Raw genomic sequence first — 23,780 nt, forward strand, 5'->3', positions numbered from 1 at the left:
AGGACATCATTCAAACAGAACCATTTCACAATTAGCCACACATCTTCTTCAGAACAGAAGTATAATCCTGGGCTATCTACCCACAAACTCCCATCATGCTCCTCCCACCTTCAAAGGATGTGAACTCTCTTTAAAGACAGACTAAGTGTAGGTCTCAAAGGAACCCTCTCTGAAATAGTTGAGTATGTGGAATGGTAAGTTTTTTGGGTTTGTTCCTAGTTCTGATCGACATTCCAAGTAGGTAAGGCTGACAGACACATTGACGGCACTTTATCTCTAGATAAACGAATGCTATCAAAATTAAGTATACTTAAGCATACCACCAAAGACCTTTAGCCTCAAATCAGACTTACGGAATATGTATGGTCTGGCAGAGAAGAATACATCTACTTTAATTGGGTTTTTAAAAAATATTACTTTATTGACAACTGAGGATGGAAGAAGCAGGTAAGAGGTCAATTTAAACTTCAGAAATCTTGTAGTAAAAGATTCATTTTTATCATCCCTTTTAGAAGGCTAGTCTTCACTAGTTCCATCCAACTGGGATTGCTCCTTCAACCCCAGGTTTTTTCAGCCCTTTCATGAATTTTTCTCTTCCCACCAAGACAGCAAGATACTGAAAGGTAAGATGAGTCTTTTCATTTCTCTGGGTCTCTCCTGCTCCCCAGTGCCCAGGCTGGCACTACGATCCAATGACGGCTTAAAAAAACATTTGCAGAGCACATAGCTGCAGCTACACTCTCCACAGGTGGAACCTTAATCCCAAACCAAATGAGACTCTGGGTAAGACAGCAACTCTCTCAAGAAGAGAGCTGACCCAAGGAAGCATTCAAACACCATCCTAGCATTTCTACCTACCTGAAAATTTCAATTGTGCTCCACATATAAAACACAAAGAAAACCACGGCTTTGTTTTGCATTTCTTCCATAGTGCCAAAGATGATAAACAAAATGAAATTTCTTCCAAAAAGCTATTAAGAGGACCCAAAAGAGAGAAAAAAGTTTAAAAATATATTTTAAAAACCATATACATGGTTATTTGAAACCTAACCCCACTAAATTCAAAGTAAATAAAAAAAGATTGAGCTCAACTGGTTTAATCCTCTGCTCCAGTTTTGGAACAAGGTAAATGTCCAAACCAGTCTTTCTGGATAAGTGAGTATGTGTGTGTGTGTGTAAATGTATGTGTGTGTGTGTGTGTAAAAATACACAAACAGTTTAAAGGATACTGACCAATGAACATTTGTCTGCATAACCCAAGTTAAGAAATAGAACATTACCGGTATGGCATTCCCTCTCCCGCCCCCGGAAGTAACTACTATCTTGTGTTAACCATTCCACTGTTTTTCTTTATAGGCTCACTACTTATGTATGTATTCCTATGCAGTATACTGTTTCACTTTGCCTGTTCTTTAATGTGTTGAAATTATGCTACATGTATTATTCTGTAACTTACTTCATCCACATAGAATCATGTGGCACTGCCCAGCTCACGGAAGCTTCATTCACATTGTATCCTATGTGAATGGAACCTGCTGGACCTATGCAATGGGATACTGAACCTGTCCCATCCATCTTGCCCTAGAAATTCTGCCCTAATGCTTATCTGTACCAGTCACTGATATACAAAATATATTATTCCATATTAGTAAGTCAATCACTATCCCCTTTTCATTTTTTAAACTAAACCAAGCAGACTCTTTCCAAGGGCAGAAAACCTAGAAATAACAAGGCTACTGTATTAACACCCTTCACCATGCAACGGATACTATTAGCATGCCAGAGTTGGTACACCACAAAAGGGTAGAATTATAAAAACTACTCCAGAAAAAACTAACCAATAATCACCTGGTCCCCCGTGTTTGGGTAGGTGGTATTTAATGGTACGTGATTGCACAGTTAGGAAACCGAAAGGAGGATGAAAGGCTTTGCTGCTCCATTCCTGGTAACAATCTTCTAAATAGTGGAAGTTACATAGATGTATTAGGGGGAGAGATCCCTACACAAGGGAGAAGAGCCACCCTCATATATGAAAGGAAGTCCAAAGTAAAAAGAGTTCCAAGGAATCATATTGCCTTTTTCACCCAAGGTGGGAGGAGACCAAGCATGTCTCTATCTAAGAAGATTGAGGGTAGGATTTCCTGCTCCTGCCTGAAAAATCAAGTTTCCCTTGTTTTACAGCTCTTTGTATAACTGTGACTTCATGAAGATGTTATAATGAAATCGACCTGAAATGGCAAAAGTTTACTTTGGAAAATATTCCTGAGGCTTAAATTTTTCCTCCTTGTTCAGATAAAACAATGCTTTCCTATGCCAATAGGTATTTTTACTAATTGAAACTTCTCAGAAAATTGTGGCATAACTACTAAATAAACACTGAACTCTTTCATTCCCCACCCTTGAGATCAACTATTTAATACCTGGATAACAGAAGGTATCACTGGTGACTTAGTGACTCCAATTGCTGCATTGATAGACTCCACAACTGCCAACATCTGGCAGAAATACATCATGTCAGCTATGGTGTGAAATGTGTCATAGAAGGACTCTATGGAACAAAAATACATTAAGGGTAAATGAGCTGGCAAATTACAACAGGATTATTTCTCAAACTACATAATGCCTCACATGAAAGGAGTTTTTAAAAAGGTATAATAAATATCCAGTCATATTCAAGTTTAATAACCAACTACACTGAAAGAAAGCAGGCCTGCAGAATCATGGAAGTCTATTGGTTACCACAAAGTTAACACATAAACCTGTATGCACTTCTCATTTTAAAAAGCAAGCGAAAGAAGCATACCTAGACTTCATTCAGTTATTATATCCTGAAAAATCTATGTATCAAGCACAGCCAATAATTCTTTTCAGCTCCATTATCTAATTTAATTTAAAGCTAAAACTATATCTCATTAAATGCAATCTAACATTCTAAAATCTCAAAAATTGTATAATCATAAATAGAAGTACAAGAATATTGAATAAAATTAACTTTCAAAAACCTTAATTGTGCTTATATATTTAATCCTAATTATTCTTATTCTGAGAATCTAGCCTAACTAAAAAAAAGTCTAAAATGAAGAAGAAAAAACTTTAGAAACAAGGTTGCTCTCTGAAACATTTCTAAGTACATTAAAGTAGAAACTGTCTACATGTTTAAGGGCATGGGAAGTTTGAGTAAACTATAGTATATTACTTCATGGATGTTATGTAATAATTTAAAATAACAGTTCTTGCTTATATGAGGTCAGCAAATGTGGTCTCAATTCTGAGTGGTCCATAACATAAAATCCTTTACTTTCCATACTGATCACTGATCCTCACCTCTCACCCTGCACTCCCACATTCCTCTTTGCAGTGTGTCCCAGCCCGGCCACCGTGACATTTTGGCGAGGACAACTGTTTGTCCTACACATTGCAGAAAGTTTAGGATTCTTGGCTGCTTATTAAATCCAAGTAGTGCTTCCGAGGATCTGGCAGAGTTAGGACAGCTACCAACAAAGATGACACTGTAGGAGCCTCAAAGGGTATGATTTAAATAATGATGAATAAAAGAGGCCCTTATCAAAATTGAAGAAAAACTCTGAAGTATTTTTGCAGAAATGAATCCTTTTACAATCCTGCTGCAAAGTCAAATGTGAAATGAAAATGGTATATATTGCTGATACATAATTTTACCAGAAAAATTCCATCAATATGCAGTTCAAAATCTGACTATTTTCTTTGAAAAAAATTAATGCAAAATTACAATTTATTTTTTCTTTTTTTTCTTTCCTATGTAGGAGAAATATACTACTACTCAACCTCTACTGTAAGGTTGGCAGCCCTGAGAACTCCTTTTATGTAGCATGGTATGGAGGTATTTCTGCTCCCAAAGGAATGAGGAACAGACATATTTCCACATGCAATCAAAATTACAATTTAAATTTTGCTATATATAAAATAAATTTTTTCATATTAAATGCCCCTTTTTCAAGACAAAATCACATCAAATCTTTTTGTCACATTTACAATTAAAATTCTGGTATCATTGAGAAGGGGATTCACTTTAAGTGGCCTTTATAAAATGAGGACCCCTCATACTTAGAAAGTTGTGACTTAAGACTTGGCATATGGTAAACAAAAATTAGATCTTCTGGGCTTTGCCTGATTTTATGGGAAATTGATCCTTGTTTCAATTCAGGAATAGAAATCTGATTTCTAAAATGATAGTTACAAAGAATATTAGTAACATTAAAATGCTTATAATATTGTTTTTAAAAACAAGGATGCAAAATTGTATATACAAACATTATGATGATTATTTTTAACTGTAGGAGGAAAAAAGACTAAAAGGCAGTGTATGGGAATATTAATAGTGATAGACAATGGCTTATTAACCTCCCCTTCCTTCTCCTACACCTTTACCCCTGTTTTCCCCCATTTTACAAACTTTTTAAAATCAGCATATTTAATTTTATAATTTGAAAAAAAAAATTCTTGAAAATAGGAAAAGGCACTCATATGTGAATGGAATATGGATTTAAACAGTGGTAATATAAAATAGTATATACTCTTTCTGGGCATTATACATCAAAATCCCTAAAAACAATTTGTCCTTTAATCTCACAATTCCACTCTAAGAACTGTTCCCAAGGAAGCTTTGTGGGAAAGGTGACAAGAACCAACGAGCCAAGAATCTGCTGCTCTCATAGTTGAGATTATGGTAGAATTTTTGTTTTAAGTCTTTATTTTCTGATTTCTTCTGTAATTAACACATTTTTACAATTAGAAAAAAATTAAAAATTGATTTAATAAAAAATTATTACTTAATAGAGAGCTAAGCAAGCTCACACAAGAGTTTCGACATAAGCCCAAGTGAATACTGCTATTTCCTTAGCACATGAAGGTTAGCAAATACATGATTACATGAAAAAACAAGTGCATGTGTGGAATCTGCCATTCACCAACATCCTTTATTCAAAAGGAGAAAACTGCAAAAGCAAGCTAGGACGCTGGGTGCTAGGCCCCAACTCTTCTCTGAGAACTGATAAGGGAAGAATTAAACCAGCAGGTGGTTAGGAAGAGGCTCGGAGCCAAAATAGAAATTACAAATCCATGCAGCTTACTTTAACACATGACCCAGATACTTAGCAGGTTTTGAACTGCATCAGGCCAGCAGGCTTGCACAGCAACACTCAGAATCAATCCAACTATGTTGGTTTAAACTGTGATCTGCAGAATCCCAAGGTGTTAAGAAGGATGGAAAAACATGCACTTCTCTCAAATGACTCTAGACCCAACTACAATACATCTTATACAAACCTCGGATGAAAAAATTTAGCAGTAAAGAAGAAAACAGTTGACAGGAGTTTTTTCTCTCTTTAAATAGAGTTTATATTTTTCCATTGTACTTATATTTATACTCCTATTTATTTTACAAAATGAAGAAATTTTTTAAATTATTCAAATCATTTGAAAATGGTGTATTTCCTCCCAATCTTTTCGGTGTATTGGTTCATTTTCACCTTTTTATATGGGTATGAATTAGTTGGAAGAATAAATTTGTTATTTACTTAGCCTGTTATCAGTATTTTTTACATGTTATTACAAACTCTTCAAATACTTTATATTTGTTTCACAACATTCCACTGAGGGAATATTCTAAACCAATTCCTCACTGGACATTTAGGTAGCTTCTAATCTGTCACTAATATAAATAATGCCATGATGTCTATCTTTTTGAAAAAGCTTCTCTTGCAGTTTCAGTTCTTTCTTTAGAGCAGTGGTTCTCAACCTTTCACAGGGGTCACCTAAGACCATCAGAAAACACATATATAATTACATATTGTTTTGGTGATTAATCACTATGTTCAATTTGTAACAATGAAATTGGGGGTCACCACAACATGAGAAACTGTATTAAAGGGTTGCGGCATTAGGAATGTTGAGAGCCACTGCTTTAGAGCATAGTTCTAGAAGTGAAATTATCAGGTTCCAAGGATATGAACAGTGAAGGTTCCTGATTCACTTTGCCAAATAATTTCCCTCAGAAATGGGCCCCCTCCTCTCTGGTTCCAGGTTGCGTCATCCGAGAACCGCAGCTGCCAAGTCACAGCAGCTCGTCAGCTCCTGCATTGAGCGTCTGCCCCCTGGTGGTCAGTGCATGTCATAGCTACCAGTCGATGGTAGTACAATCGCTTAGTCTTTTATATATACAGATTCTTTTATATCAGGTGGGGAAAGTCCTCTCCCATTACCTTTCTTCCCCCAAATTTTATTATCTATTTATTGTTCACAATAAAATTTCATAATACTTTAGATCACATTCTCAAATATTTTCTATTGTCATTAACTTTGCCAGAATTCTATTAAACATGCAAACTAATTTATCAAGAACTAATATATTTATGATAGTCTTTTCATTCATTTTTAGAACAGTTCAGTTGAGAATCTATTTAGACCTCAAAAGGATGAGATCCCTTTTGGACTTAAATAACTTTGGCATTAGAAGTATCACATTAATTTCTTTAGTTACAAACTATCATGTCATGAATAGAGAAAGGGATGGTATCCAAGATATGACCCTGGCAAGCTGTGTGGATGATTTCTTTGGCCATCTCTAAACCTGTTTCCTCACCAGTTAAAGAGAGGGAATATCAGCCTGTTTCAAAGACCATGGGAAATAGAAGATATGAAAATACAATGAAAAGCATGAAGTACTATACAAATATGTGGGTTTAATATTAATACCAAAGGCAAAGAGTATTACCTTTGACGAGTAGTGGGCCAATCTACCAAAAAAAAGCCACCATTGTTAAAATTTGGTACTTGCCTTTTCCCAGGATAAAGAACCGCACAGTCATGTTGACAAACATCCACGAGAATCCCAAGAATTGCACAAGATTATACATGAACAGGTATCCTTTCTTCAAGTTTATAAGAGCTGGGAAGCAAAGCAAGGCAGTAAGCTGTTACAAGCAGCACAGGAGGAGAGGGGTATGTAGGGCACCCTACAGTAACTTCATCCCTCTTTCCTATTGGGGTGCTCTAAACTCCCACACAAATACCTGGCCCAGGCCTGCACCAGCCTGGCTCCTGGTCCCACAGACAAACATAAAGAAAAAATATGAGGAACATTGCACTCCAAGGTATGTTTTCAGCAGTCTTTCCCCCTCAGAGCCTTGAGCATAAGTATACAGACATAACAAATCCAAGAAGAGAATATATCTTGGGAGGCATTAAAGGAAGGGGGGAAAGCTATACTCAACTCCTATTCTTGTTATCTTAATATAATCTATAGTTACTTCTTTTCTGGAATTTTTTAAGGTCATGGACGTCAAACTAGCTCAAAGAGAGAGAATGAATAATAATAAAAATAATGATATTTGATCATATATTCACTCAACCAAGCAATAACTGAACACCTACAATGTCCAAGGTATGGAGGGGCACTATTGAGATTCAAAGAACTTACCATCTAAAACCATAATACAAGATAGAATGACAGGTAACATCTTGTGAAAATTTCAAGGTGAAATTAGGTTGGGAAATGGGAATCAAGCAAGTATCTGATCTGGGCTTTGGAGAATGGGTAGAATGAGGATATAACCAAAGGAGGAAAATTACAATCTGAGAGGCAAGAAAATAAGGGACATTAATTTTGTCTGCAGCCTAATGTTTGTGAAACAGCTAATTACAGACTTAAGGAAGGAGTGAGAAACTTAGGGTCATGGTTGAGTCAAAAGAGTAGGGCAAAGGAAAGGCTTCTCAAGAGAAGAGCTGTGGAGTGCAGGTTCTGCTGCCACAAATGTACTCCTAGACTACAGACTTCTGCAGACACACTTGGATGATGCTCCAAGCAAAAGCAACTGTATTCTAATGGATCAAAAAAGCTAGACAAATTAAAATTTTTTCTTCAAAACTGTAAAAGTTTATTATACTTCCCAATCATAAAAAACTTCTTTCATTAGGAACCATGACGAATTTAAATGAAACTGAAAAAGTTTTAGGGCAGTTGAAACTAAAGAGAAAATGAACAAATGGGACTACATCAAAATAAAAAGCTTCTGCACAGCAAAAGAAACCATCAACAAAACAACAAGAAAACCCACTGCGTGGGAAAACATATTTGCCGACGTCATATCTGATAAGGGCTTAATCTCCAAAATTTATAGGGAACTCATACAACTTAACAAAAAGAAGATAAACAATCCAATCAAAAAATGGGCAAAGGCTCTAAATAGACACCTTTCAAAAGAGGACATTCAGAAAGCCAAGAGACATATGAAAACATGCTCAAAGTCACTAATCATCGGAGAGATGCAAATCAAAACAACAATGAGGTACCATCTCACACCTGTCAGAATGGCCATCATCAACAAATCAACAAACGACAAGTGCTGGAGAGGATGTGGAGAAAAAGGAACACTTGTGCACTGCTGGTGGGAATGCAGACTGGTGCAGCCACTATGGAAGACAGTATGGAGTTTCCTCAAAAAACTGGAAATGGAACTCCCATTTGACCCTGTGATCCCACTTCTAGGAATATATCCCAAGAAACCAGAAACACCAATCAGAAAGGATATATGCACCCCTATGTTCATAGCAGCACAATTCACCATAGCTAAGATCTGGAAACAGCCTAAGTGCCCATCAGTAGATGAATGGATTAGAAAACTGTGGTACATCTACACGATGGAATACTATGCTGCTGTAAAAAAGAAGGAACTCTTACCATTTGCAACAGCATGGATGGAACTGGAGAGCATTATGCTAAGTGAAACAAGCCAGTCAATGAAGGAAAAATACCACATGATCTCACTCATTCATGGATAATAAAGACCATTACAAACTTTTGAACAATAATAGATACAGAGGCAGAGCTGCCTCAAACTGATTGTCAAACTGCAGTGGGAAGGCCAGGGAGGATTGGGGGACAGGAGGGAGGGGAGTAAGAGATCAACCGAAGGACTTGTATGCATCCATATAAGCATAACTAATGGACATAAGACACTGGGGGGTAAGGGAGGGCAGGGGTTTGTCAAGGGCGGGGGAAAAAAGGACACTTATGTAATACCCTTTGTAATACTTTTAGCGAAAAATAAAAATAAAAAATAAAAAAAGAATAAAAAAAATAAAAGAAACTGAAAAGTTTTATCTAACATTCTGAAAATCAATATATAAGTATTTTCATATATTTTTGAAATTTATCCCTCTAAACACAAAAAAGTAATTTAAATCTCAGGTGGCCTTTTATGTTGCTATTCTTTATCTCCACTAATTGTCTCCCCTCCTTTGCTTTTCTAAGGGAATATTTCTCTAAATTAGTAGTTACTCAAATCTTTTTTTTTAGAGCAATGAAATCATCTTTTCAAGAGAAACTTTATTAACAATGCCATGAAACACAAAAGCACAATTGCTTTGACTAAAGTGGAAATGCTTGGTTGGCCTATCCCTCCAAAGCATCTCTGGGAACCCCTGGGGTACCATGAAACATAGTCTGAAAATCACTGCTCTACAACTTTCCACTCCCTTATTATGGCATGCCAAATATGCACCACTGAAACTTGAAAAAGTGTGAACAAATGAGGAACTCTTATATTATTCGGTTTTTCAGCATTAGTTTTAACTTATAGACTTTCATAGTCCTCCCTCTAGAATGCAAGCTCTTGGAGCACAGGTGCTATGATGAATTCCTTGACTCCACACCTCAAGGGACTAGTATAATGCTTTCAGTGCCGCAAGAATTTAATCATATTTCCACATGTCCATGCAGTACATGCTGCCATCTGACATTAGGTCCATCCAAGAGACTAAGGTTCTTCCATACTATATACCAGATGATGGTAAGATCCAAATAGAAGGGAAACATTACCCAACCAGCTTGGCTCAGTGGTTGAGCGTCAACCTATGAACCAGATCAAGGTTCGATTCCCAGTCAGGGCACATGCCCAGGTTGTGGGCTCAATTCCTAGTGTGGGGAGTATAGGAGGTAGCTGATCAATGATTCTCTCTCATCATTGAGGTTTCTATCTCTCTCTTCCTCTCCCTTCCTCTCTGAAATCAATAAAAAAAATGTTTTTAAAGGGAAACATTAAAAGTAAGGCTTCTAATGTGGATGTGCACAGCGTAAGCACTGGACATTAAGGACTGCTCATCCACTCGCCTACACAGTATTAGCTCTCCTACCACATCACTCATCCATACCCCCATCTCTATCACAAATTAAATGGTAACTACCATAGCAGCAGGGGCAACTTACTTTCAGGGGAGCCTTGGCTTTCCATTCTGAGTTTATTCAGACGTTCTTCTTCCTGGAATTTGGATGGAAGTTTTCAAGAAGAAAAGTTAGAATTCCAAGGTGCTTGCAAAAGTCCACATATTGGATAAGTGATCTGACTCCCTGAAAGCCTCTTCCAATTGTGCTCTTACTTCCTTGGGGAAAATGTCCTAGCTCAGGGTGCCAAAAAGCCTGACTCCTCCTCCTTACTGAGTAGCATTAACATCTGTGAGCCCATCCAGGGCTCACAGAACTGAGCCAATCAGCTGGCTTCTAATCTATAAAGTGGGTAGTCTTGACATATTAGAGCTGGAGAGACATTCAGATTTGTCTTGGTCATAGAAACAAACAGAAATTTAAGGCAGAAAATAGACTGCTATTTTATTTTCTAACACCTCTAGATTTTTAGTATCATTTTCTAGAATCTAAAACCTTGTCTCCACATCATATGAATTCATATTAGGTTAATATATAGGTGGTTACATATAGAAATATCTATGGATAGATGTATATGCATAGGCTAGTATGCACACACTAGTTCGTTGTTTAGTCAGCTGAGAGGACCAAGAAGCGATGATAGCCCAGCAGCAACAAGCATACCAAAGCCCAGAGCTTGGTTTCCACTACCATTCTCCACTAAAAAGAACAGAGCTGCCCTAACCGGTTTGGCTCAGTGGATAGAGCGTCAGCCTGCAGACTTAAGGGTCCCAGATTCGATTCTGGTCAAAGGCATGTACCTTGGTTGCGGGCACATCCCCAGTAGGGGGTGTGCAAGAGGCAGCTGATCGATGTTTCTCTCTCATCAATGTTTCTAACTCTCTATCCCTCTCCCTTCCTCTCTGTAAAAAAATCAATAAAATATATTTAAAAAATAAAAAATAATGAATAAATAAAAAGAACAGAGCTCCTTGAAGAATAGCTGATTCTAGGGCTGAGCAGGGAACATACAAGATAAGCCAGGAGCAGCTTACAGTGCCAGAAATTAAAGAAGTACACACACACAAAAAGAAAGAAGAAAGCCCCATAGTGATGGAGCTATGAGCTCTGTCAAAGGGACACAAGACCCAACTGAAAGAATTCTATTGACCAAACCTGAAACAGTCTGAGCAACAAAATGAATAACATGGTCTGAATTATAACCCAAACTATAAAATAAGTATTAATGAGTCTACTGACATTTTTAAATGAATGAATAAGTGGGAGAGAATAATCTCTAACGCAGAATAATTTCAAATAAAATATGTAGATACTCCAACCTGAAGATGGGAAGCATCACTCCCCACTCCTTAAGTGTGGGCTATGCATAGTAACTTCCTTCCGAAGAGTACAGTAAGGAGAGGGAAGGAAGTAACATTACAATGAAGAGACCTGACAAACATTACCTCAGCCACATGAGCAAGATCAATATCAACAGTGATAAGTCATGTTGATAGTATGTACCCATGATATGGCATGATCTGTGGTCTTCCTTCCCAAAACCAATCATGAAAAACACACCAAGGAACAGTCTACAGCCGGAACCGGTTTGGCTTGGTGGATAGAGCGTCAGCCTGCGGACTGAAGGGTCCCGGGTTCAATTCCGGTCGGGGGCATGTGCCTGGGTTGCGGGCACATCCCCAGTGGGAGATGTGCAGGAGGCAGCTGATCTATGTTTCTCTCTCATCGATGTTTCTAGCTCTCTATCTCTCTCCCTTCCTCTCTGTAAAAAATCAATAAAATATATTTAAAAAAAAAAAAAAAAAGGAACAGTCTACAAAATATATGACCAGTACTTCTATAAAACCATGTCTCCAGGTCGTTAACTTAATGTCTAACTTCGTATTTATTCTATCAGACCCTGGTAAGTATCTTAGGTGGCCCAAATAACTTGGTCTCCTCACAATTTCTGTCGAGGTCCTAGGGTCCTTACTGACCTTGGCTCGGAGCTCCATTTCCGCATCAGACTCGTCCAGCCAGCGATCAAAGTCAGGGGCCAAAAACAATGGGCGCTTCTCCTGCTTGGTGAGTCTCTCCCACCACTGGCTCACCTTCTTCTGCACCGTAATGTTGACCTGCCTCTGGGTCAGTTTGTAAACCGGCTAAGAGAGAAAATGAGAATGTGAGAATGCTCTCTCTTCCCTATCCCCTCTTCTTCCTCTGACACTGCCCCAAGCCAGGGTGACTATACAGAGAACTAAAGAGTAGGCTTATTCCCCTTCCTTCTCTGTTCCTACCCATCCTGATGCAAAGAGAACATCTAGACCACGAGCTGGTATCGGGAAAATCTGCTAAGAACAGCACTGTCTTTATGATTCACCTAATGAATGACACAGGAGGAGATCAGGATAAGAAAGGCAGAGGTTCCTGGTTTTATTAGAAGAAACTAAATGAACCTCCTGCCAGATCTACATCATGCAGGGCACTACATCCAATCACTCTTTCAAGTGCATTCTCACCTTACAAATCTTCCTCCCATGAAGATGGTCCTGGCATAGAGTCCTTACTTTAGAAAGGTCTAATCAAGGCTAGAACTGTACTGGATCAGATACAACTTTTTCACATGGGTCAGCCTGGGGAGTCTTCCCAACTAAACTCAAATTCTTAGTGGCTACTGCAGTTCATTATTCTACATGTCTTCCCCCTTTGCCTCCAAAGCAAGACCCATGACAAGTGCTCCACTTCTTAAATCACTGCTGTCTATTAGGACAACCAAAACAACAGAAACCCGCAGATAGAGAGCAATATGTGGAAACCCTCATAGATAGAGTGTAATTCCAGAAACTGAAATACACCATGTGCTGGATTCCCTCCCTTCCAGTTACAGAGGCTTCCTCAAGCTCTGAGAGAAGGGAAACTTCAATATACGTCCAGCATTCTTTCTAAAGATCAACTGCCTTGGCATTTTCTGATTTCTACTGCCCCTCAGGCAAAGTCACAGGAAAGCAGCGCCTGTGTGGGCTTCACCTGCCCTCCGTACTGCTCTCTATGGGTACCTACTCCTCCTCTGTCATCGTTAAAAAACAGAGTATCAGAGCTGGAAAACGCCAGATTGGATAAGAGACCATGATCCAATTCTTCATTTAACACATGAGGAGACAGAACTCAAAGAAGTAAAAGGACTTGTTCAACCACTAATAAGTGGCAGAGCCAGAATCACCTCAGATTCTCCGACTTGCACAGTTCCTCTGCAGCTAAAACTATATTCTCCTTTGGTTTTTATCTTCTTTCCCACAACCGTTCCTCCCCATTTCATTTCACTAAATTACCAGTATTTATTTCCTAAAATAGAAAGGAAAGAACATACCTCTGGCTTCACAAGGTCCAAGAACTCCAGGTGAAACTCATACACATTATCTCCTTTGGCACCATGTCCTTGAGCTATAAAGAAAGAAATGTGGGTTACTGTGAACTTGAGCAGAGAAAGGCCATCCAAACGCTTAATGCAGTTCTTTCAGAAGTATACAAATGTCAATGGTCCTGCCAAAAAGAGTCAGGGGGTGTGAGAAGAGCTACTCAACAGCTAGATAAGCTGAATCCTGGACAGAAGTTTATTTCCATATGTCCTCTGATGGTCAGTTCCAGAGTAGTTAATTAATCTTCCAACATGGCCTTCACGATGCTCAGTACAGATAATAGGCAGGGGAAAGATTACAGAAAGCAAAGCCAAAGGTATCACATAGATATAAATTTAACTTTCACATGCACTTTGGCGCTGAATCCAGAGCAGAGAAAATCAGGTGAAGGAAAGTTGCTGGGTGCATGGAAATGCTGGATTGTCTCAGAGAAAGCTCTGAACCTAACACTTTTCAACCAGGGATAGAAAATGGAGAAGGTGACTTTCCTTTAGCACATCCCACATGGAACAAAAAAAGAGAAAAATCATTCTCTCAGCTCAATCCTGAGAGGACAAATGGCACTGGCAGGAAAGCCTGGGTTGACCTGTGCCTTGGCCTGGCTCCTCTCCCCAGGTCCAGCCACGCCTCAGTGCCAGGGGCTGCTGCTTCACCTCCCCTCTAACTCTCAGGCTTGTCTATCAATTCAGTTCTGTTTCTTCATCTGGCCCTATGCAGCATGACCTGCCTAATATTTGCTACTGGTAGCTAATGTTCCCTAAAACCATAAATTCCTTAAGACAGGACAGTCTATAAGCTCCAAGTGGCAAGACGCACTTTTATCACTTTAACTTCTTTGCAAATGTTTAACTCCTAAAATAAACCGGAGCTGCTGCCACCACACTCTCATCTTGAAAAGTAGATACAAAAGTCAGGCTGTGATTTCATGCAAGTACATTAAGGCAGATGGAATCTCATGTAAAGCAGAAACACTTCAATGTCCCATTACCCTGCTCACTCACTAACGACATTCCAGGGAACTAGCACAGAAAGCAATTAGGGAGAATTCCACCCCATGGGGTGACAATAACTCCAGCCCTACCATCTGAGGCATCGCAGATGAACTGAGGAGAAAGGAGATGGAGGCAGATTCACAGAACTGAGACCGTCAGAGCTAGAAAAGCTTTAGATAGCATCTAGAATAAGTATTTCTTAAACTGGTCTGTAAGTATAATATCAGGGAGCCACACAGCCTCATTAAGAAAATTTCTATTTTTTTGTTTCATTATAACCTTAAAAAATAAAAGTAAAAGGTCAAGTGATGACTACCTTATAGTCATCACAAGTTCAGGGGCTGTGTTCACAGCTGCAATGAAGCCACATATCACTTAAAGGGACCATACCTAACTCCTAACATGCTTTTCAATCTGGGTCTATGGCCCTGGAGGATGCTGAGGACATATTCTCAGATGTTTTGGGTCCTCAAATTTGAGAAACACAACTTATAACCCATACCCCACTTTATAGGTCCAGAGAAGTTAATAGTTGCCTGAGGGAGCAGCAGAATTAATCTCCATATTTCTAGCCCACGATTCTTTTTTGCCTCTCCCAGGGGAAAGCAGTATTTTATTTTTAAATATATTTTATTGATTTTTTACAGAGAGGAAGAGAAAGGGATAGAGAGAATCAGAAACATCAATGAGAGAAACATCAATCAGCTGCCTCCTGCACACTCCCCACTGGGGATGTGCCCGCAACCAAGGTACATGCCCTTGACCGGAACTGAACCTGGGACCCTTGAGTCCGCAGGCCGATGCTCTATCCACTGAGCCAAACCGGTTAGGGCTGGGGAAAGCAGTATTTTAAACTTCTTTGACTTCCTTAATCAAGTATTTCAAAACAACCTAGTTTACCTCAAGAGTATCAGAGAAAGTGAATAAAACAAACCTCTTTAACTGTGTAGAGAGCTGGGAGCATTTGCCCGAATACTGACCTTTGAAATGCAGTACATTTTCAGTGATGCTGATGGCAGGATTCTGTGAAAAGAGACCAAGGATGTGAGGAGGCACTTTAATGAGAAAAATGGAATTAAAACCATCCTTCCCCCTTGGGGACTCAACCTCCTACCCTGTGCCTTTATAGATACGGGCAGTTCTGTTTCATTTATTTTAGCTCCTGTACAGTGTGCCATTGTATAAACACATCACAATCTATCCATTCTTCTGTTGATAAGAATTAAGATTGTTTTTATTTTATTTATTTATTTTTTGCTGCAATGAACATGCTGTCTCCTTGTGCATGAAAGGAAGAGCGTCTCTAAGGAGCAGAACTTCCAAGGCATAAGATTATGTGAATCTTCAGTTTGACTAGACAGTGCCAAACTGTTCTCCAAACCAGTTGTACCAATTAATACTCCCACACACTGTATAAGAAAGTCCCAGCGCTGAACATCTCTGCCAACAGTTGGTAATGTTAGACTTTTCATTTTCCACAACCTAATGTGAGAAATAATGACCTATCATTTTAATCTAAATATCCCTGATTATAAGTGAGGTCAAGTATCTTTCGGTTTTATTGGCCATTCTTGTTTCCTTTCACTCTAAACTGCTTTTATTACCTACGCCTTTTTCTATTGGGTAATATGCCTTTTTCTTATGGATCTGTAGGTAGTTCTTTATATATTCAAGATTTCTAGTCATTTGTCAGTGATATGTGCCACGATATCTGCTTTAAGTTTGTCTTAAATTTGTCAATCTTTTTCTTTAAGGTTTATCTTTTCTGTGTCTAGATTAATACATTCATCCCTGTTTCAATACCATACAGTCTTACATATTTTCTTTTAGTTTTGCTTTATGCATTTATGTTATTAACCCAACTAGAATTGACTTCTGTGTGTGCAGGCAAGATCTTATTTTATCTTTTTTGCCATTTGGATGACCAATTGTCCCAATACAACTTCCTGAATGGTTCATCCTTTCCCATGTTAATTTGTAAAGCCACACTGTTGTACAGTAAGTTTTTTCATATAAATAAATTTCCAAATAGACTTCTGTTCTACTGCTCTCATCTAAGGCTTAATATCACAATAATAATCCCTTCCACTTGAATAGTCCACTAGAATTCACAAAGCACTTTCAAATCTAATACCCAATTCAAATCTCAAAACAATCCTGTGAATTAGGATTGTTCATATTTATTTGGATGGTGAGGCCAAGGCTCACAAAAGTTAAGTGAATTACCTATGGCCACCAGATAGTAAGTAAAAAAGCAAGGACTCAATCTCTTATCTTCAGTTATCACTCTTTCCACCAGACTCTATTGGGTAAGGACAAGAACCATATCTTTCAAACAGCTCCCACACACAACTAAAACAAACAAACAAAAGCCTCGATAAGTGAACAAATGCTTTGACAATGAAGGTTGCAGACACAAATCTGCCCATTAGGCTTATCTTGAAAATAAAGTCTATTCTTAAAGTAACCCTGTCCTGGCTCCAACAGACTCCTAGCTAGCTTCTTTGCTACAGCACACCTCAAACACAGACAACGCTGCTATTGAAGGCTTTATTGCACACCATTCCTCCTCTCATCAGTAGTTTCTCATCAGCCACTAACCCTGCAGCTCCGAAGACAGAATAGAAACGTGATTTTTTGTAAGTTGCATTTTTATTTTTTAAATATATTTTATTGATTTTTTTACAGAAAGGAAGGGAGAGGAATAGTTAGAAACATCGATGAGAGAAACATCGATCAGCTGCCTCCTGCACACCTCCTACTGGGGATGTGCCCACAACCAAGGTACATGCCCTTGCCTGGAATCAAACCTGGGACCCTTCAGTCCTCAAGCCAGCGCTCTGTCCACTGAGCCAAACCAGTTAGGGCTAAGTTGCATTTTTAAACAAATTGATCTTTCAAAAAAAACAAACAACAACAAAACCCAATGGTTCTCTGTCTCAGAAAGGGAGGGGAGCAAAGCTGATGCCCCCAAATTGGAATTCAACACTGAAATTCACACATAAGCTATGGGACATGAGAGAGCAGAAGGCGACAGAGAGCTGTCTAACAACCCAGCACCTAGATTAAGGATAAGAGTAGGTACTCCACAAGTGGTTTTCATTATTGAATAAATGAGTTGCTTCATCCTGAGCCAGAATCACCGGTTTGACATGCCCCACATAGAGCAATGAATTAAGAAATTAAAAAAAAAAAGCTCTAGCTGGTTTGGCTCAGAGGATAGAGTATTGGCCTGAGGACTGAAAGGTCCCAGGTTCGATTCTGGTCAAGGGCACATGCCTGGGTTTCTGGCTCAATCCTCAGTTGGGAGCATGCAGGAGGCAGCCAATCCATGATTCTCTCTCATAATTGATGTTTCTATCTCTCTCTTCCTCTCCCTTCCTCTCTGAAATCAATAAAAATATTTTTAATAAATAAAATAAAATAAAAAGCAGCCCCTGATATTCAGAAGTTGGCTTGGCACTCACAACTAAGGCATGTTATTCTCCTACTGGACATAAACAATCTCACAGAATACCAACCTCAGACAAAGTTAATCTGAAACCTTGATTTTTGTCTGTGTAGGCAGACAAAAATTTGGCCAACACGTCACTCAGACGCCCTTCCTCTCTGAGCCAAAATATGTGACTGCTACTTCCCTACCAAGTATTGACAGTTTTGTTCTTGTGCTAGTCTCTCTTCCCTATAGGTAAGATTTATTCAGATAACCAATCGTTTTATGACAGCCTTTAAAGCTAATCCCACTTCCTTAGACCATCCTTGAATCACCGAAGTCCACAACCTCTAATCAGTTCTTTCTAATACCCTCTTAAAACACCCCATGATTGTATGAGGTATGCCTTCCCTTGCTGAAAAGAGTAATATGTAACCCCAACTTGTTTAAGTAGTGTGTTCCTGGCAGTCTTTGGCTGGATGGTGTTCACACAGTATAAGTCAGAAGACCTAAAAGTCTATGCCTTTCTCTTTCTAGAATTTTCTCCCAATCTCCATTTGATAAGAATTCTTCATCTTATTTCTGGAAGTCATCTCTCACTAAACAAAAGAAAAGTAACGAATTCCTTTAAGACCAGGAACCTGGTTCAATATTCAACTCCAATTTTACCAATAAACATACTCATGCACAAAACTTTTTGTTTGTATAATACGCTTTCTTCTAGATAATATACCATTAGAAAGCCAAATCTGTCTGACTCATCTTTGTAAATCTGTAGCATCTCACATGTGGTAGAGGATTTATTTTATCAATGGTATGAACATGTTGTTTTTAAACTAATGGTAGCTGAAATGGATGTCTCAGAATTACACACAGGAAATCCCAGAAAAGAAAAGGAAAAAAACTCAATTGGAGAAAAAAAAGATTTATTTTTTCCCCAAAAAGTTAAAAAAAAGATTTCTCTCTCCAAAATAAAATTCCATTTTTCTCCACCTTTACATTTCTTTAACTATATTTCAAACATATACCTTTACATTTTTAAATATAGCAAATGATTGAGGTGTTCATGTTTCTTAACTAAAAGGTTTAAATCTCTTAGAAAATATATCAACATGATACATTCTTTCATTTGTCCAACTAACTCCCACTTCTTTCACCACCACTACTCCCTTCCCCTTAAAAACACTTTTTCTGTTTGTAGCTTCAAAAGTATCCCAGAATATTATACCCTTATCACATGATACACATCTAGAGAGGGCAGGGTCTAAGTTTATTTAATTGGTCTATATAACGCTAAATACTTAAAGAGAGAGACTGTTATAACGGACCGGACTTGCAATGTTACAGCCTACTGAAAGGCATTCTGGCCAGTATTGTCTTTTCTCTTTCGATGGGAAAACAGGTTTCTATTCCGATGTAAAGATTAGATTCATCAAGTTCACACTCAAAGAACGCCCACACTTTGCAAGACAATATGCCAGACAGGCTGACAGATCCAAACATAACTTCAGAGAGCGTTTAAGTGTCAGAGAAGAGGGAGAAAGGATGACCATAGAAAGAATATTCCAGACTGAAATTTCAGTTCCTCAAAGAACAGAATCCTGAGAAACCAAGATGGCGGCATAGGTAAACACCGGGAGTTTGCTGCCTCGAACAACCACTTCAAAAATACAACTAAAAGACGGAACGGACATCACCCAGAACCACAGGAAGGCTAGCTGAGGAGAGATTCTTCAACTAGAAGGAAAGAGAACAGCATACCGAGGTTCAGAGGAGGCGCAGTGTGGAAAATACAAAGGTGTGGAGGTGTCCGCGCAGAGCAGGCTGGTGGCTGAGTGCGCGGTTGTCGTTTTCAATCAGGAGGGAGTCTCAGACTCTGAGCTCCAGATCCAGAAGCGTCTCTAGGGACCCAGACTCAAACGGGAGAAGCGGGATTGTCTGGCATCAGTCAGAACGCCAAGGCAGCTTTCTCTCCAAGGTTTGCAGCGTTACTCAGGGACTCAGAGGCAGAGCCTCTGGGAACAGGACTGAGAGCAGCCATAACTGCTCCCTCCGCCCACCTAGTTGATCCCATGCGACCCGCCCCGCCCCGCCCAAGCCCTGCACAGAGCCATTTGCAGGATAGCCTCAGGCAAAGGCTAGATTAGCACCTCTCCAGAGGACAGAAGTTTTCCCACTGCAGACACAGCTGATTCTCACAGCCAGTCGGCCTGGAGGTCAAATCCCTCTAGTATTAACTACAACAATCAAGGCTCAACTAGAACAAGACTGCGCACAAAGACCACAAAGGGGTGCACCAAGAAAGCGTAAAAAATGTGGAGACAAAGAAACAGGACAAATCAAGGGAGGATATTGAGTTCAGAACCACACTTTTAAGGTCTCTCAATAATTTTCTAGAAACTACCAATAAGCTTAATGAGATCTACAAGAAATCTAATGAGACCCTGAGATTGTGATAAAGAACCAACTGGAAATTAAGCACACACGGACTGAAATAAAGAATATTATACAGACACCCAACAGCAGACCAGGGGAGTGCAAGAATCAAGTCAAAGACTTGAAATGCGAAGAAGCAAAAAATACCCAACTGGAAAAGCAAAATGAAAAAAGAATCCGAAAATACGAAGATAGTGAAGGAGCCTCTGGGACAGCTTCAAATGTACCAACATCAGAATTATAGGGGTGCCAGAAAATGAGAGAGAGCAACAAGATATTGAACACCTATTTGAAGAAATAATGACAGAAAACTTCCCCCACCTGGTGAAAGAAATAGACTTACAGGTCCAGGATGCGCAGAGAACCCCAAACAAAAGGAATCCAAAGAGGACCACACCAAGACATATCATAATTAAAATGCCAAGAGCAAAAGACAAAGAGAGAATCAAAAGCAGCAAGAGAATGAATCTCAGTTACCTACAAGGGAGTACCCATACGACTGTCAGCTGATTTCTCAACAGAAACTTTGCAGGCCCGAAGGGAGTGGCAAGAAATATTCAAAGTGATGAATGCCAAGAACCTACAACCAAGATTACTTTATCCAGCAAAGCTATCATTCAGAATTGAAGGTCAGATAAAGAGCTTCACAGATAAGGAAAAGCTAAAGGAGTTCATCACCACCAAACCAGTATTATATGAAATGCTGAAAGGTATCCTTTAAGAAGAGGAAGAAGAAGAAAAAGGTAAAGATACAAATTATGAACAACAAATATGCATCTATCAACAAGCGAATCTAAAAATCAAGTGAATAAGTAATCTGATGAACAGTATGAACTGGTGATTGTAATAGAATCAGGGACATAGAAAGGGAATGGACTGACTATTCTTGGGGTGGGGGGAAGGGGTGTGGGTGTGAGTGAAGAGATTAGACAATAATCGTGCACCTATGGATGAGGACAGTGGGTGGGGAGTGAGGGCGGAGGGTGGGGTGGGAACTGGGTGGAGGGGAGTTATGGTGGGAAAAAAGAGTAACTAATGTAATAATCTGAACAATAAAGATTTAATTTTTAAAAAATAAAATAAATTTTTAAAAAAGCATCAAGTGAATAAATAATCTGAGGGACAGAATGAACTGATGATTATGATAGAATCAGGGACATAGAAAGGGAATGGACTGACTATTCTTGGGGGGGGGGGGGGTGGGGGGGGGATGCGGGAAGAGACTGGACAAAAATCCTGCACCTATGGATGAGGACAGTGGGTGGGGAGTGAGGGCGGAGGGTGGGGTGGGAGCTGGAAGGAGGGGAGTTATGGGGGGGGAAAAGAGGAACAAATGTAATAATCTGAACAATAAAGATTTAATTAAAATTAAAAAAAAAAAAAGAATGGAATCCTGAACGGTTTGGACAAAAACATGGGGGTACTCAGGTCGAGATCTCCAACACTGAGGAGACCTCAGCTTGTTCACACGGGGAGCAAATGAGATCAAACCTAAATGCTCAATGCAACTTAAGATCATTTTTAAGTTCTCTATGCAACTCAGCAAACCGAGCTCACAGCCTTCAGAATAACGGATAAAAATCATTTCTTCGAGGTATTCTGTACTTTAAAGTTAACAAGCACGATCTCCATCCCTGAACGGTTGGGGGGTGGGTGTGGCCCCTCTGAGACAGCGGCTGGCCTCCTGAAGGTCCGAAGGGACCGGCCGGGCCTCGCAGGCCAGCTCTGGACGTCCAGCCACGGCCCATCGAGCCACTGTCCCGCTGCGCCCTTCACCCAAGGAGCTCATCCCACGCCTCCAACGGCCTCAGCAAACCCAAACCCCAACTGCCAGGCCTCCAGGGCCGGGCTCGGGCTCCATCAGGCCGAAGACTAGGAACAAAGAGGAGGCCGGGGTCAGCCTCCGAGGCCGCCGCGAGACTCGCGCAGCCCCCGAAGGTACCTACACCGCTCGGGGGTTCGTGACCGGGACGTGCGGGTTTCCCCCCGACGAGGGCCAACTCCTCCCCGGGGCTGGACGCCGTGAGTGCACCGCGTCCCGGATCCCGCTGGTGCACTGCAGCCTCTCCTGCGCGCCCGTAACAAAGGGGCAGGGGGTCCGGGTGGGTCTCGGCGAGTCCTCCGAGCCCCGGAGCCCCGGCTCTGCGCGCGTCCCGCCGCCCGCACCCGGCCTTTACCTGCACGTCACTCAGCTCCACGCGCAAGTACAGCTCGCCGTGCCGCTGAGCCCAGTAGACGTGCGGCGTCAGCACCTGGTTCTCCATGGCCACACCGCCCGGGCGCCGGGGATCCGCTCGTGGGCCTCGCTGCCTCGGGCAGTGCGCGGTTGCAGCCGGCGATCGCAGGCCCAAACCCCCGCGCTCCTGAGGGCCGGCAGCCCGCAGCCTCCAGACGCCCCACGCGCCTCGGCCGCACTTGCGCAGTGAAGTGCCCGAGTGGCGGCGCGGGCTCCGGGGTTCATAACCCACCGGGTGAGGGCGGGGCGATGGCGGGAAGGGGCGGGCCCAGGAGCGCGGGACGCCCTAGCTGGCTGCGGCCCCCTCGGAGTTGCGCTCAGCAGATGCAACGGGCTTTTCTCTTCCCGAGGGCGATGCTTATAAGTAAGCTTAAGCCCTAGCCGGTTTTGCTCAGTGGATAGCGCGTCGGCCTGTGGACTAAAGGGTTCCGGGTTGGGTTCCGGGTTCCATTCCGGTCAAGGGCACCTGCCGGGGTGGCCGGCTCCATCCCCAGTGTGAGGTATGCAGGAGGCAGCGGATCAATGATTCTTTCTCATCGTTGATGTCTCTCTCTCTCCCTCTCCCTTCCTCTTTCTGAAATCAATAAAAACATTTAAATAAATAAGCTTAAAATAAAAAACGCTAGTCAGGACTTGTCCCCTCCCATTTTATCTCATTAATTAAACATTAACTGGACGCCCACCTAGGCTGCAAAGCTAAACATAGAGCCACAGCAGTAAGAAACAGCCCCTGACGACCTGGAACCCTCAGTCTTTGAGACACAAGCAATTACAGACACAGTCAGGATGATGGTGGTTATAAGGGAAGCGGTGTGGGATCAGGATGGACGAGTGTTATCAGAGGGGAGAGCTAGTGTAAAGGTTAGAGGTTTACAGCGCTGATGGAAATATTTCATTCTGAGCTGCCCAATGACGGTAGCCACATGAAGCTTTTGCATACTTGAAATGTGACTAGTGAGAATGAGAGACTGAATGTTTTACTTTATGTATCCTAATTAATTTAAATATCCACATATTAGTACTATACTGTTGGATAGAGCAGACTTGCCTCTCTTAAAATAGGAAACCCAAACTAGCAAAACCACTGATC

At 40.6% G+C, this 23,780-nt stretch overlaps 1 protein-coding gene and 1 non-coding gene across 2 annotated transcripts in view; both read right to left on the reverse strand.

Moving 5' to 3' along the window:
• HACD3 (3-hydroxyacyl-CoA dehydratase 3) overlaps positions 1-22,885 on the reverse strand; it is a 28,765-nt gene extending 5,880 nt beyond the window's left edge. Inside the window, exons 1-8 of the mRNA XM_070420696.1 lie at positions 22,632-22,885; positions 15,566-15,608; positions 13,545-13,618; positions 12,175-12,339; positions 10,244-10,295; positions 6,815-6,925; positions 2,421-2,548; positions 859-971 (exon numbers count right to left, since the gene is read on the reverse strand). Coding sequence (XP_070276797.1) covers positions 859-971; positions 2,421-2,548; positions 6,815-6,925; positions 10,244-10,295; positions 12,175-12,339; positions 13,545-13,618; positions 15,566-15,608; positions 22,632-22,718 — 773 coding nt within the window. The 5' untranslated portion in view covers positions 22,719-22,885. The remainder of the gene's footprint in view (positions 1-858; positions 972-2,420; positions 2,549-6,814; positions 6,926-10,243; positions 10,296-12,174; positions 12,340-13,544; positions 13,619-15,565; positions 15,609-22,631) is intronic.
• On the reverse strand, positions 3,775-3,908 carry LOC139001493 (small nucleolar RNA U109). The gene has a single exon (XR_011470058.1). It is a non-coding gene; the product is annotated as a small nucleolar RNA U109 (small nucleolar RNA).
• Positions 22,886-23,780: the final 895 nt, after the last annotated feature.

The sequence above is a fragment of the Myotis yumanensis genome, unplaced genomic scaffold, assembly GCF_028538775.1.
Source record: "Myotis yumanensis isolate MYYU_CA2020_CCGP unplaced genomic scaffold, mMyoYum1.0.hap1 SCAF_1, whole genome shotgun sequence".
NCBI lineage: Eukaryota > Metazoa > Chordata > Mammalia > Chiroptera > Vespertilionidae > Myotis > Myotis yumanensis.